This window comes from Ostrinia nubilalis, chromosome 6, assembly GCF_963855985.1.
Source record: "Ostrinia nubilalis chromosome 6, ilOstNubi1.1, whole genome shotgun sequence".
Classification (NCBI taxonomy): Eukaryota; Metazoa; Arthropoda; class Insecta; order Lepidoptera; family Crambidae; genus Ostrinia; species Ostrinia nubilalis.
Window position 1 is genome coordinate 8,340,239 of NC_087093.1, and position 14,665 is coordinate 8,354,903.

The window sequence follows — 14,665 nt, forward strand, 5'->3', positions numbered from 1 at the left end:
AAAATAGTGAACAATGTGCGGATGGAAACATTTTGTTTAAGTTAGAAAATAAACGTTGCATTATAATGTTGTAAATATTCTCGCAAAAATGTGTCAAGAATACATAAGAGAAATTAAATACGTCTTAAATCTTGTACATGGGTCGAATACAAATGAGACTACATAATTTATAGGAAGGTGTATGCTTTAATATTTCGTGTGTGATTCTTCGGTTCCTGCTCGCCTTCTTTTTGTTATGCTGCAAGCGTTATGCAAGGCGTCTCGTATTGACACGGATGCATTTAAGGAAAATACTCGTAGTTACAAATGAGACTAGGCACAATTTATAGGAAGGTGTAAGCTTTAATATTTCGTGTGTCATTTTCGGATCCTGCTCGCCTCCTTTTTGTTATGCTGTAAGCGTTATGCAAAGCGTCTCGTATTGACACGGATGCAATTAAGGAAAATACTCGTAGTTACAAATGAGACTAGGTACAATTTATAGGGAGGTGTATGCTTAATATTTTGTGTGTCATTCTTTGGATCCTGCTCGCCTCATTTTTGTTATGCTGCAGGCGTTATGCAAAGCGTCTCGTATTGACACGGATGCAATTAAGGAAAATACTCGTAGTTACAAATGAGACTAGGTACAATTTATAGGGAGGTGTATGCTTAATATTTTGTGTGTCATTCTTCGGATCCTGCTCGCCTCCTTTTTGTTATGCTGCAGGCGTTATGCAAGGCGTCTCGTATTGACACGGATGCATTTAAGGAAAATATGTAGTTTGCTCAACCATGCTGCTGCGCAAGATGAAGACTACTTTCGGCTGTCCCATTCACAATGCCTCAGAATGACAGTTCGTAGTACATTGTTTGTGAGATTGCAAGTAAGTTATGTAACAGGAACTAATTCTTTCCTTGGCTTTGTTTGTTGTAAGAGCTTTGACCGCGGCTCTACCTATCATCAGTCTTATTTATCTAAGGTAGGTAATGCTATAGTATTTCGCGTGAGTAATAATAATCTAGATACAAAAGCCTTAAATCGGACTCAAAAATAAATAAAAAGAGAATAACAACGAGTATGTTACACCCTGCCACTCTAAGGGAAACGCCTACGAAGTACCAACCTAGATTTTGGCTAAACAAGTAATTGCGTCAATCGGCGACACGAGGAGCTGCGTCGGCAGAACGTGATGCACCGAGCCGCCGCGTCCCATCGCGCCACCGCCACATCGATCACTTTGGTTCCAACATCGAACTTGGTCAATCGCTCTAGTAATAATTAATTTGTAATTGTAATTTCTATATCTTTAATTAAATTAGTTTAAAGTAAATTGGTTTTTTTTGAGACTATCGCTGCCGCCGTACGTATTTGGCGCAGTCGGTAGGATACTCACGGTCGGGCTCGCGCTTCATCGAGAAGACTCTAGAAGAAGACGACCGCGTGGCTATCAAGTCGCATCCTGAGTATCCTGAACCTACGACGTGCAGCAGCGCAGGCATCCAGACATCGATACCAATAGCCAGAGAAAACCAAGATTATGAAACTGTGAGTACATTTGAATCTTTCATGTGTTGCTCTCCTTTTACTGTGTAATCCTTTTTACCTTTCCTAGTGTAATTATCCCTTTCCAAAATTTTTCATCCTAGACGATCGGGGTCCGATTCCCCTAGGTTAGATAGGATTAATAGGCTAGACGCACATAGGAATATAGAGGAAGTAATAGAGGAAGAAGTCGAAATAATGTCTGATCCCGTAGACAACATCTTTAAATCCCTTAGATTACTCCCGGAATTTGACGGGAACCCCAACGTGTTAACTCGTTTCATACATTTGTGCGATCAACTCGTTCTCAGGCACGTTAACACAGGGCCGGGACACGAATTGGAAAACCAGGCCTTATTAAACGGCATTTTAAATAAAGTCACAGGGCCCGCCGCCCGTCTTATAAATTCACATGGCATTCCTAGCGATTGGCAAGGCATAAGAAATGCGTTAATTAATAACTTTGCCGATCAACGCGATGAAACCGCGTTGTACAATGATTTAGCATTACAGTCTCAGGGCCATAGCACACCGCAGGAATTTTATGAGCGCTGTCAGACCCTTTTCAGCACTATAATGACATACGTAACTTTGCATGATAGTGTTCCCACTACAGTAGAGGCCAAACGTCAGTTATACAAAAAATTTACCTTGCAATCATATTTACGCGGCCTCAAGGAACCGCTGGGTTCGCGTATTCGATGCATGCGGCCCGCATCTATAGAGCAAGCGCTAGAATTTGTACAGGAGGAAATTAATACCTTATATTTACAGCAGAGAAATGAGCAATTGCCCGATAGAAAATCGCAATCTTTCATTTTACCTCCACCTACTAAACCAATTTATAGCCCTCCTAATTATTTTCCCATGCCACCAATGCCATCTTCAAAGCCTCTAGGTTTTAGCATGCCAGGGCCATCTCGTCCTCAACCTCAACCATTCCGTATACCCCAGCCGTCCCAGCAATGGCGACCAAACCCAGTTCAACCACAACTGAACCGTGGACCGACACGTACCCAGCAGATGTTCAGTGCTCCACCTCCAAATTATAATCCACAAAGTCATGTGTTCAGAATGCCCAATAGGAATCCACCCGTTGCTAATTATCAGGCACCCAAACCCATGAGCGGCGTAAGCCACTTTGTTAGCAAACCTTTACCACCTAGTGGTCATGATTGGCGTAGGTTTGGTAATCCACCACCAAGTAATTACTTTAAAACGCGAGAAATGAATTTTAATGATTGCTTGGATTATGAATACGGACCTTATTTCGATGGCTACTCAGATTACTATCACGGCGATAACAGCATGCCCTATTGCGAATACATTGACTATTCTAATGATATTTTTTATGCACCCAATTATAATTATCCAGAACTATTTAATACCGAACCCGTTTGTGAAATTACGGAAGAAAGTCCTTCACCTAGCAAGGCCGAGGATTTTCAGGAGCCAGCCCGCTCAGACAAACCAAAATAGAATTAAACTTGCAAACTCAGAGACAACTCCCGTATGTTCAGATATTGAACCCACCTTTAAAATTACTTATAGACACCGGAGCTAATCAGTCGTTTATAAGTCCGGAGGCTGTCGAAAAATATTTCTCGAATTATGAATTAAATTACGATCCGTTTGAAGTCGTCAATGTACACGCAATAAGCCGGTGCGATTATTCTATTACGCTACCGTGTTTCTCGGAATTCAATGACACGACCGATGTTACACTTTTTGTGTATAAATTCCATAATTATTTCGACGGTTTAATTGGGTCAGATTTATTGAACAAATGGGAATCGTCAATTGATTTTAAAAATAAGTTACTTATTACACGGCACGCTTCTAACCCGATTCATGTCTATGATTCCCGGAACGTTAACCTGTATGAAGACATCATTCCAGGGCGTTCCTCTAAATTAATTAAACTACCTATCAATGTCAGAGACGGAGATGCGTTTATCCCAGAACAGGTAATATCTAATTGCATTGTAGGAGAATGTTTAACCAGCGTTAAAGATAATCGTGGATATTTAGAGATATCAAACCCAAGTCATAATGACGTCATTTTTTCCGTCGACCGCCAGGTTAGCGCAGAGACCTATAATGTAGAGTCCACGCGTACCGAGCGCGAACTAAATGCTACGGAACTTACCTATGCTACGAGCGAATTACGTCACCCTCATACTACGAGTAGTGAACCGCGTGACCCGCGTCATCAAAGCGTTACGAAGCTATCTAAACGTGCTACGGACGTTCTCTCGCGTCTACGGACTAGCCATTTGAACGCTGAAGAGCGCGCGAACTTACAAAATTTATGCGCTCAATATGCAGACGTATTTTATATCGAAGGCGAGGCTTTAACTTTTACAAATCAGATCAAACACTCGATCAAGACTACTGACGAGCTACCAGTTTATACCAAGAGTTACCGTTACCCGTACATCCATAGGGAAGAGGTTAGGAGCCAGATTAGTAAAATGCTAGAACAAGGTATCATCAGGCCATCCAGTTCAGCATGGAGCTCACCTATCTGGGTAGTTCCCAAGAAAGCTGACGCTTCTGGCAAAACTAAGTGGCGTCTTGTCGTTGATTTTAGGAAACTAAATGATAAAACCATCGACGACAAGTATCCTATCCCTAACATCGCGGATATCTTGGACAAACTAGGCAACTGTCAATATTTTACCACCCTGGACCTTGCCAGTGGTTTCCATCAGGTAGAAATGGAACCCTCGGATATACCTAAAACAGCTTTTAACGTAGAACACGGCCATTTCGAATTTCTCAGAATGCCGATGGGTTTAAAGTGAGTGAGTGGAGTGACGTCACGGACGTTGACAGCTGCGTGTACGTTAGCGTTCGCTGCTCGAATTTAATATATTAGCACTGTTAATATTTAAGTAAATCTCGCGATTTCTTGCCTGGAGGGACTCCTAAAGTGTGTGCATTATATGGGTGGTAAATTCTGTGACGATTTGAAACAAGGATTAGTACATCATAATCTTTAATCTGCACACATACCCACACGTTTCAAGTAAACAAAAACAATAACTTCAAATTACGTGAATAAGTGTAAAATTGAACAAATAAATAGATACCATTGCAATGGCTCCGAAGTGCAACGCCTGTGGAAGATTTTTGGCGGCGGTCGAGGCGGTGACGTGCCCGAAATGCACCGCAATGAGTCACAGGGCCTGTGTCGGTGTTCCCCCGTCGGCACAAGTGGATGGCTCGTGGCTGTGTCCCGAATGCAGAGCCAGGATGCCGAGGGCCAACGCAGACAGCACCCCTGTGAGACGGGCAGTTGGCATGCAGATGCACAGTATGGACGTGTCGTGCCTGGAAGACCAGCTGAACACCACTGCACTGGATACCACCATGGAGATGCAGACGATGCACGATCTCTGCCTGGATGTCCGCACTTTTCGTGAGGAAATGAAGAAGGCCAGCGAGGAATGCAAGGTGTGGAAGGCGGAAATGCTGGAGCTTCGGTCATTTATGGCTACAATGGGAGACAGAATGACGCAGCTAGAGGAGCGGATTGGTGTGATTGAGAAGCAGGTGTCGTCTCAACAAGCAGATGAAGGTGCCATAAAGTCACTAGAGACTACCGTTTCGCAGCTGAAGAGGGACCTCAATGAGCGGGATCAGGAGCTGTTGCTTAATGATGTGGATATCGCAGGAATACCAGAAGAAGAAGGTGAGAGTGTCCAGCATCTTGTGTTGGCCAGCGCCGCCAAGCTGGGTGTCTCTCTGGACGAGAGGGACATTGTAAGCTGCAGGAGGGTGGGCATTATCAGGCTGCCAACAGAAGCTGAGCCTCGTCCTCGTGCCATCACGGTGCGGCTGGCACGGCGTTCCACTAGGGACCAAGTGCTAAAAGCAGCTCGTGTCCGGAGAAGCCTAACCACTGAAGGACTAGGTTTGCGTTCGCCTCCGCGGCCCATGTACATCAACGAGAGGCTAACGCGAGAAAACCGACTCCTATTCAACAAGGCTCGGGAGCTGGCCAGGAAGACCGGATGGCGGTTTATCTGGACGCGGGAGGGCCGGGTCTACGCCCGCCGGGAGCACGGCGAGCCTGCCAGGCGCATCAGGTGTGAGGAGGATTTGAAAGGGGTTTTTGGAGGGGGACCCGTTTGAGAACCCTAATCAGACCCTAAATGCCCTAAACGTACTTTTTCTATTTGTCTTTCCATTGTTGTCGTGTCCATTCAAGTTGTATTGTTTTTTGTGCTATTTAATTTCAAACTACACTGTTGCTTCCACTTTTAGAACTGAGCAGTGTTATCTTTATGCCTACAAATGCCGCGTATTTTATATATTTATAATTTCTATATTTATAATTTCATTTAGCCTATTACATCCATTCCGTTTTATTTACTCAGTCACCATTCATATTAAAACTACAGAACACAACTTATACACCGAACCGCACTCGCGAAACCGGTTTGTTATTTCATCTCACTCGCGTCGCACTACTGTTCGACTTTTGCCTATTATCCACAGCTCAACAGCTACGTATCGAATATCGTACAAAATACGACGTGTGCCGATCGGTACACACTCATTTTATAATTATTTTAATAGAATCAGGCGCAAATAAACAACGTAAGCTACAGTTAGGTTTACTTAATGCTGGTTCTCTCGGTACACGTCACGACGAATTCATAGTAGCTGTGGAAAAGCATCACGTCGACCTACTGGCAATAAACGAGACGTGGCTGCGTGAGGGACAGGACGCGCGCGCACCGGCGGTGCCGGGATACAGACTGAGACACGTTCCGCGACCGAGCTCCGTGCGCTCGCGCGGCGGTGGAGTGGGTTTTTATGTACGCCTAGGAGTGAGCGCGCGGGTTCTGCCCCACCCTCCATCGGAAAATGTCGAGCAGATGTGGTTATGCCTAACAGTGAGTGGAAAGAAGATAGTTATAGGGACTGCGTATAGGCCGCCGTGGCTGAATATTGATATATTTCTCGATGCGGTGTCTTTGTCATTGGAAACGTTTACATGGTGTGACAATGTTGTATTGTTGGGTGACTTTAATGTTAATATGCTCAGTGTACATGATAATAACTGTATTAAGTTAGGTAATTTTTTGACATGCAATAGATTGGTTCAATGCGTACATAACCCAACACATTTTACGTCACACAGCGAAACATTGATAGATTTAGTTTGTACGGATATCAAGGGATGTAATATCTTGATAGATCACATACAAGACTTGGGTAGTCACGCTTTTATAGTGTGTGAGGTAAATATTAAGAAATTCAAACCAAAGCCAATCAAATTGAGACGCCGAGCTATTGGGGATGTAGAAGGGGAGTTATTTAGAGAACATATAGTAGGTTTAGATTGGAGACGTATATGTGAATTAAGTGACGTGAATGAAATGGTGAAGGAATTTAATTGCTATATAATAAATATTTTTGACATACATGCGCCACTGAGGACTGTAAATATTAAGTTTCATCAATATCCATGGCTCACATATTATAATATTAAATTGATGATGAAACGACGGGATGAAGCTTGGGCTAGGGCGCGTCAGTCTGGACGCGTCGAGCATAAGGAATATTATAAGGACCTTAAACGCTGTGTCGATCGGGCTATTGACACGGAAAAACGGGTATATTTTGATCAATACATTAATGACAAAACTAATGATCCTCGCGTCGTATGGACGCATATAAAACAACATGTGCGTTTAAAAACAATGCCTGACAACCCAGGCACTATTTGCAGTGACCCTAACGTAGTTAATGGTCATTTTTTAAATGTTCCTGGTGATGACAGCGTGGACATATCCCAATTGACTTTTTTTGAATATAATTGCATAGTTTCCAATCAATTTAATATACAACAGGTTAATGAAATCGAGGTTCTAAAAATATTGAAAAGTTTAAAATCAAATGCCGTAGGATTAGATGGTATCTCTCTTGACATGATATTGTTGACTTTGCCACAATCCCTTGCAACAATAACGTCAATTGTAAATGGGTCGATCACCACAGGTGTTTTCCCTAAAGACTGGCAGAAAGCGCTGATTAAACCAATACCAAAGAAATTGTTGCCGACCTCTTTGTCTGATTTGCGCCCTGTCAGTATTCTGCCATGCTTATCTAAGGTTCTAGAGAGAGTTGTGGCAGATCAAATGAAGATATTTTTGGAACAAAATGATATCCTCCCTCAGAAACAATCCGGTTTCCGTAAGGCCCACAGTACCGCAACGGCGCTGCTTCAAGTGGCCGATGATGTGTTGGCTGCTCAGGATAGTGGGGAGGGCACTTTGTTGGCTTTGTTGGACTTCTCGAGAGCTTTCGACTGCATTAGCGTCCCACTACTATTAGCAAAGTTGCATTATTATGGTTTCAGTCCATGTGCTGTGAGATGGTTTTATAGTTACTTTGAGCACAGAACTCAATGTGTAGGGGTGTCAGATGATGCTGGTGAGACAAGAGTATCTGATCACTTGGCTGTTAATCGAGGGGTTCCACAGGGTTCAATTCTGGGTCCACTTCTGTTCATTATTTATAGTGCGGACGTGGTTGATCATATACATAATTGTAAGTACCACATCTACGCTGATGATATACAGCTGTACATTTCGAGTAAGCCGAAAGATGTTCACGAAGCAATTACGTACCTCAATGAGGATCTTGGACGGATAACAAATTGGGCTAAGTGCAATTCCCTAGTACTAAATGGAAATAAGTCCAAATATATGGTGCTGGGTTCTAGGGATCAGATAAGAAAAACCATAAACAGGGGAATTAGTGTGTTGATCGAGGGCGAGCCAATAGAGAGGGTAACAGAAGCTAAAAACTTAGGACTTCTAATGGACGAGGAAATGCGCTTTGAAAAACACGTCAATAATATAGTAGGAAACTGTTTTTATAGACTGAAAGTATTATATCAAATACGTAAATATCTTTCTACTGACAATCGCATTAAATTATGCGACTCTCTGGTTCTATCTAAGTTCAACTATATGGACGTGGTCTATGGCCCCCGACTGCTGGCGCGTACCAAGAAAACTATCCAACGTGTGCAAAATGCATGCGCCCGTTTTTGTTTTTCAATCCCGCCGAGAACACACGTTACGCCTTATATAACTAATGCTAAAATATTAAAAATGAACTCACGCAGGGCGTTGCACTTCGCGGCACTGCTTTTTGGTATGATGAAAAACAACACTCCGACTTATCTACTAGATAAATTAGTTTGGACAAGGGAATTCCACTCGCACAAGACCCGTCGCTCCAGCAGCACTCTCGTTCTTCCGCCGCACCGAACCGTTGCCTTCCGGGGTAGCTTCAGGTTTGCCGCCTCCAAGTGCTGGAATGACTTGCCACCGCCATTACGTCGTCTGCAAACATTGTACACTTTTAAAAAGAAATACCGGGAACACATTTTTAACGAACAAATACTGGAGTAGGTTACTTGTATGCTTACCTAAAGGTTTCAGACGATCAAGCACGGAAGTGGGCAGGACGATCGAGACTGCTGTAGCCTGACATCACTACTTGAAAATTGAAATTTTTTCTCTCCGGACATACTATTTGTAACACCATTATAACACCATATTAAATACTTGTTTCATGATTATTATTTTATTTCTAATGACATCATAACTATATATTTGACACTAATTGAAATTGAATTATATGTTTAGACGACCAATACTGCTGGAATTTATTTACTTTTTATTTTTTTTTATTTTTTGTTTGTAGGTGCGCGTGTAACGCTCGGAACAATATGGGATGAACTAAATTGTCGAATCGCGCGCAATCAATCATTCGATTGCACAAACCGGTTTTGCGGGCGTCGAGACACTCAACAACGCGTAACAATGTCACTCTTTACGAATATTACACATTAACACAATTACTACACACACACCTATACAAACAGTTTTATCTTTTTATTAGTATTCTTTTCATTAGTATTCTTAATAAACGTAGTCATATCATCCTTACCGATTTCCCGCCTTTTGTATTTATCTGTGCACTAATATTACTATTTATGTATGTTTATCTAGACAATTTTATGCAGCTTTTTTATTTTTTTATTTTACCAATGGTCCGTGACCCTCACTCGGCATGGGGCACACTGAAAACCAGCGCCGTGGCCTTCGTCACCGTGGGCCACGGCATATGCTGAGTGGGGTCCCGTTGCAGTGGGCATCTTGTTGGTGAATGGGTGGCACTGCTCAGTTTACTCTTGTTTTTATTTTTTCTTCTTTTATTATTATGTGCCACTGTCATGTCTATGTAATTGCCTGTATTTGTGTGATGTCCACTGTAATAAATGTATCTTTCTTTCTTTCTTTCTTTCTTTAAAGAACGCACCAAGCACCTTCCAACGCGTTATGGACAATGTCCTCCGTGGTCTACAGAATGTTATCTGTCTTGTGTATCTTGATGACGTCATCATTTTCAGTACGTCCTTACAGGAACACATAAATAATCTTGAAAAGGTGTTCCAAAGACTCCGCGAGTCTAATTTCAAGATACAAATGGACAAGTCCGAGTTCCTCAAACTTGAGACAGCATTTCTAGGTCACATCATCAGCAAAGATGGTGTAAAGCCTAACCCGGATAAGATCGAAGCCATCAAGAAATATCCCATTCCAAAAACTCCCACTGAAATTAAGAGGTTCCTAGGACTCTTAGGGTACTACAGGAAGTTCATCCCAGATTTCGCACGGATTACTAAGCCGTTAACTCAGTGTTTGAAAAAAGGTTCCAAAATCACTTTAGATCCAAATTATGTCAACTGTTTCGAGAAATGTAAATTATTACTCACCAATGATCCCATATTGCAGTATCCAGATTTCTCTAAAGATTTCATTTTAACTACAGACGCCTCCAATCTAGCAATAGGCGCTGTACTATCTCAAGGACCTATCGGTAGCGACAAGCCAATAGCGTACGCATCTAGAACTCTTAACACCAGCGAGATAAATTACAGTACTATTGAGAAGGAGTTGTTAGCGATTGTTTGGGCCACCAAGTACTTCCGTCCATATCTATTTGGACGTAAATTTAAGATCATTACAGATCATAAGCCCCTGCAATGGGTTATGAATCTCAAAGAACCCAACTCTCGTCTCACTCGTTGGAGATTAAAGCTGAGTGAATATGATTTCACCGTTATCTATAAGCAAGGCAAATGTAACACCAACGCCGATGCGCTATCTCGCATTGAAATCCACAATGAGGAGATCAGTTCTATAGTAGCTAACCCAACCGAGAAGGCCCCTTCTTTAGATAATTCAGACACATTGACAGTTCATACAGATGCTGAGAATCCCATCTTAGAAGTCCCCATTTCAGATGAGCCTCTTAATAAATTCCATAGACAGATCTGTTTCACAGTAGTCGGTGATATCAAAGGCAAAACCACTGTATCTAAACCTTTCGAAAGCCACACACGCACCGCTATTCAATTATCTAAGTCTAATCTCGAACAAGATGTAGTTAACGCAATAAAAGAATACGTTAATCCGAAAGTGAAGACAGGCATCATCATCCACCCTCCTTTAGAGATGTTTAACATTGTTCCTATTATTCAAACCCACTTTAAAAGTTCCGCTATGAACATTGTACTAACTAAAACTGAACTTGAAAACATTAAAGAGTATCTAAGACAGCAAGAGTTAATACAGAAATACCACGAAGGAAAAACTAACCATCGCGGTATTACTGAATGTTACTTAGCTTTGTCAAATAAATATTTTTGGCCTAAGATGAAAGATAGCATCTCGAAATATATCAATGAGTGTAATATTTGTGGTCAAGCTAAATACTACCGTAGTCCAATCAAGCAACAGTTTCACATAGTTCCTCCGACCACCAAGCCTTTTGAAATCTTGCACATTGACTTATTCACAGTTGATACAGAAAAATACCTAACACTAGTTGATGCTTTTTCTAAGTATGCCCAGGCGTACCATCTTCGCGATGGCACTGCTATTAGTGTAGTACAGGCTGTATTAAAGTTTTGTACCCATCATGGAATCCCTTCAATTATAGTATCAGATCGTGGCACTGAATTTACAAACCAGCTTTTCTTAGAGTTCACTCGCGTTCATAAGATCCAGCATCACAAGATCTTAGCTCATGCTCCAAACGAAAACGGAATAGTAGAACGCTTTCACTCGACGTTGTTAGAGCACTTGCGATTATTAAAACTACAGCATCGCAGCGAATCGGTAGTAAATCTTATATCTTATGCGATCTTAGCGTACAATAGCTCGATACACAGTTTAACTAAATGTAGACCCTTAGAGGTTATTACTGGTCACTTCGATCCCCGCGACCCAATAGATATCGAGTTAACAGAGCATTTATTGCAACAATATATCATAGATCATCGCGCTAAGTTATACTTGTCGGCCGTTTGGTGTAGTGGTTCAGAACGGACTACTATGCCGAGAGGTCCCGGGTTCGATTCCCAGCCGGGCAGAAATTGAAATGATGAATTTTAATTTCTGTGACGGGTCTGGGTGTGACTATGTATAATATTTATGTATTTAAAAAAAAAAGTATATAAGTAGTATATCCGTTAAGCTAGCACCCATAACACAAGCATTAAGTTGCTTACTTTGGGGCTAGCTGGCGCTGTGTGAAATTGTCCAAAGATTTATTATTTATTTATTCATCTCTACGCCTCCGTACTGAGATCATGGAGAATCGTAATAAAACTAGAGAGGCCGAAGAAACGTATAATCCCGAGCAAAACGTTTTTGTTAAAAACCCTATGGCCAGTCGTCAGAAACTAGCACCGCGATACACTCACGATACTGTTTTAGCCGATCTCCCTATACATATTTACACTAAGAAAAAGCGTGGTCCCGTGGCTAAGTCTAGGTTAAAGAGAGTCCCTAATAGTGCACGCTTGTTGCAGGATAATAATGATGATCCTGCTCCGGGCAGCAGTCGCACAAGAGATCCTACTTGACAGCTTAGAAGACGGTCCAGGCATTCTCCCTTTCAAACTAGGTCCTACCAAAATAATATCCCACTATCATTCCTTTCTCCAATTTATTGATATCGATTACATACAGTCTAAGGTAAATTTAGTTAGATCACAGTTAAATGATGTTCGGCCTCAGTTAAATAATAAGACTTTAAACTTGTACGAACCACATATTGATTATCTGAGTAAGAAGCTAGAAAAGGTTGCTGACCAGTTGCAAACGTTTGAAATGAATCGCGTTAAACGAGGATTGATAGACGGATTAGGATCAGTCATAAAAAGCATCTCAGGAAACCTAGATTATACAGATGCTGTGCGTTACGATAATGCTCTTAAGTCTTTACAAAGTAACGAAGAAAAATTAGTTTCAGAATTTAACAGTCACATAAGTCTAAGTAAAGAATGGATGACTGAACACACTAACATACTAGAGACTATTTCTAAAAATCAAATAAAGATTGAGAACGTACTTAATCTAATTATTAACAGCGAAGCAAGTAGAGATACAGATTTAGTAAAATACGCCCATCTGGCTCAGTTACTTTTAATCTTAGGAGATAATATAGAAGATCTTGCAGAGGAGTTAGTTAAGTTAGAAAACCTTTTAGCATTTATCCGTGCATCGAGCACGCACCATTCTATGCTAAGTTTAGAAGTTTTAAGATCAATGTTAGATAAGTTAAAGACTTTATATAACAAAGACGAAGTTATTGAAGTCAATCTTAGAGAATATTACGATATTATAAAACTAGGCTCTTACTACACTAAAAATAAAATAGTTATAGTGTTCAAGATTCCGATCGCTATCCCACATTCCTATGATCTGTATAAATTAGCCATTGTTCCCAATAAACACCATAATGTTCTCATCCCATCCTCTCCTTATATAGCAATACATAGAAATGATTTCATCTACATAGAGACAGAATGTCCGAAGTCCAATACTTGGTATCTCTGCGAGATAAGAATAAACTACAAGCCACAAGATCAAGTTGACTGCATCCAGACTCTCATCGCTACCCAGAAACTGGACATCACATGCAAGCTCACCACGGTTCTACTCGATCGAGAAGCCCTTGAGCAACTGGACGACAAACACTATGTAGTCAGCTTCCCAAAACCAACGAAGATCCAGACATCCTGTGGAAAGAATACTTACTCTACTCTTCAAGGCAGTTATCTGGCTACCGTCCCTTCGGGATGTTATCTCCAAACGTCCGAGTTCACTATACTCAACAGCAACGACCGCACAAGAGGAACAGCTATCAAGATCATGAACCTGCCACCTCCAGAGAACTTCCCATCAACTCCGAGATCACTCATAAAATTGAACTCAATCAACTTAGAAAATCTACACGCAAGTAACACGAAGATATCTCTGCAGCATCCAGTAGAGATAAGCAAATCTGTGGAAGCTAGCCTTTACCATACTACGATACCCTTATACGTAGTACTGTTAAGTGCAGGCGCACTCGTTATTGGCTTATTAATTCGACGTCACTACATCAAACGTCAAGTGAATACGTCAAGCCCTCAAGAAACCTATGCAGAAATCTCAGATAAGCAACGAGATGTATCCAGTCTCACTACAGCAACATTCTCGAAGAAAATTCTCCAATAGTTGCTGATCTTCGGGGGGAGGTGTTACACCCTGCCACTCTAAGGGAAACGCCTACGAAGTACCAACCTAGATTTTGGCTAAACAAGTAATTGCGTCAATCGGCGACACGAGGAGCTGCGTCGGCAGAACGTGATGCACCGAGCCGCCGCGTCCCATCGCGCCACCGCCACATCGATCACTTTGGTTCCAACATCGAACTTGGTCAATCGCTCTAGTAATAATTAATTTGTAATTGTAATTTCTATATCTTTAATTAAATTAGTTTAAAGTAAATTGGTTTTTTTTGAGACTATCGCTGCCGCCGTACGTATTTAGTACGTTTGTTTATACAATTTTGTAATAATTTCATAAAATACCTGTAATTACTGTAGACCTATAAACATTTTATTTGGATTTCTAAATCAAAATTAACTGCTTACCTTTTGAAATAAACTTTTTAGCTACTTATCTTGTAATCTTGTAAATTATGGGACGGATTTAGGAGTTAAAAATAATTACCTTAAAATACGATTCGTTAATTGTTAATACGTGTAAT

At 41.3% G+C, this 14,665-nt stretch overlaps 1 protein-coding gene across 1 annotated transcript; it reads left to right on the forward strand.

Moving 5' to 3' along the window:
- Positions 1-1,068: 1,068 nt before the first annotated feature.
- On the forward strand, positions 1,069-14,403 carry LOC135072934 (uncharacterized). Its single transcript, XM_063966949.1, has 2 exons — positions 1,069-1,528; positions 12,438-14,403. Exons 1-2 carry the CDS (start codon positions 1,521-1,523, stop codon positions 14,128-14,130), a joined length of 1,701 nt encoding a protein of 566 aa, XP_063823019.1. The 5' UTR covers positions 1,069-1,520; the 3' UTR covers positions 14,131-14,403.
- Positions 14,404-14,665: the final 262 nt, after the last annotated feature.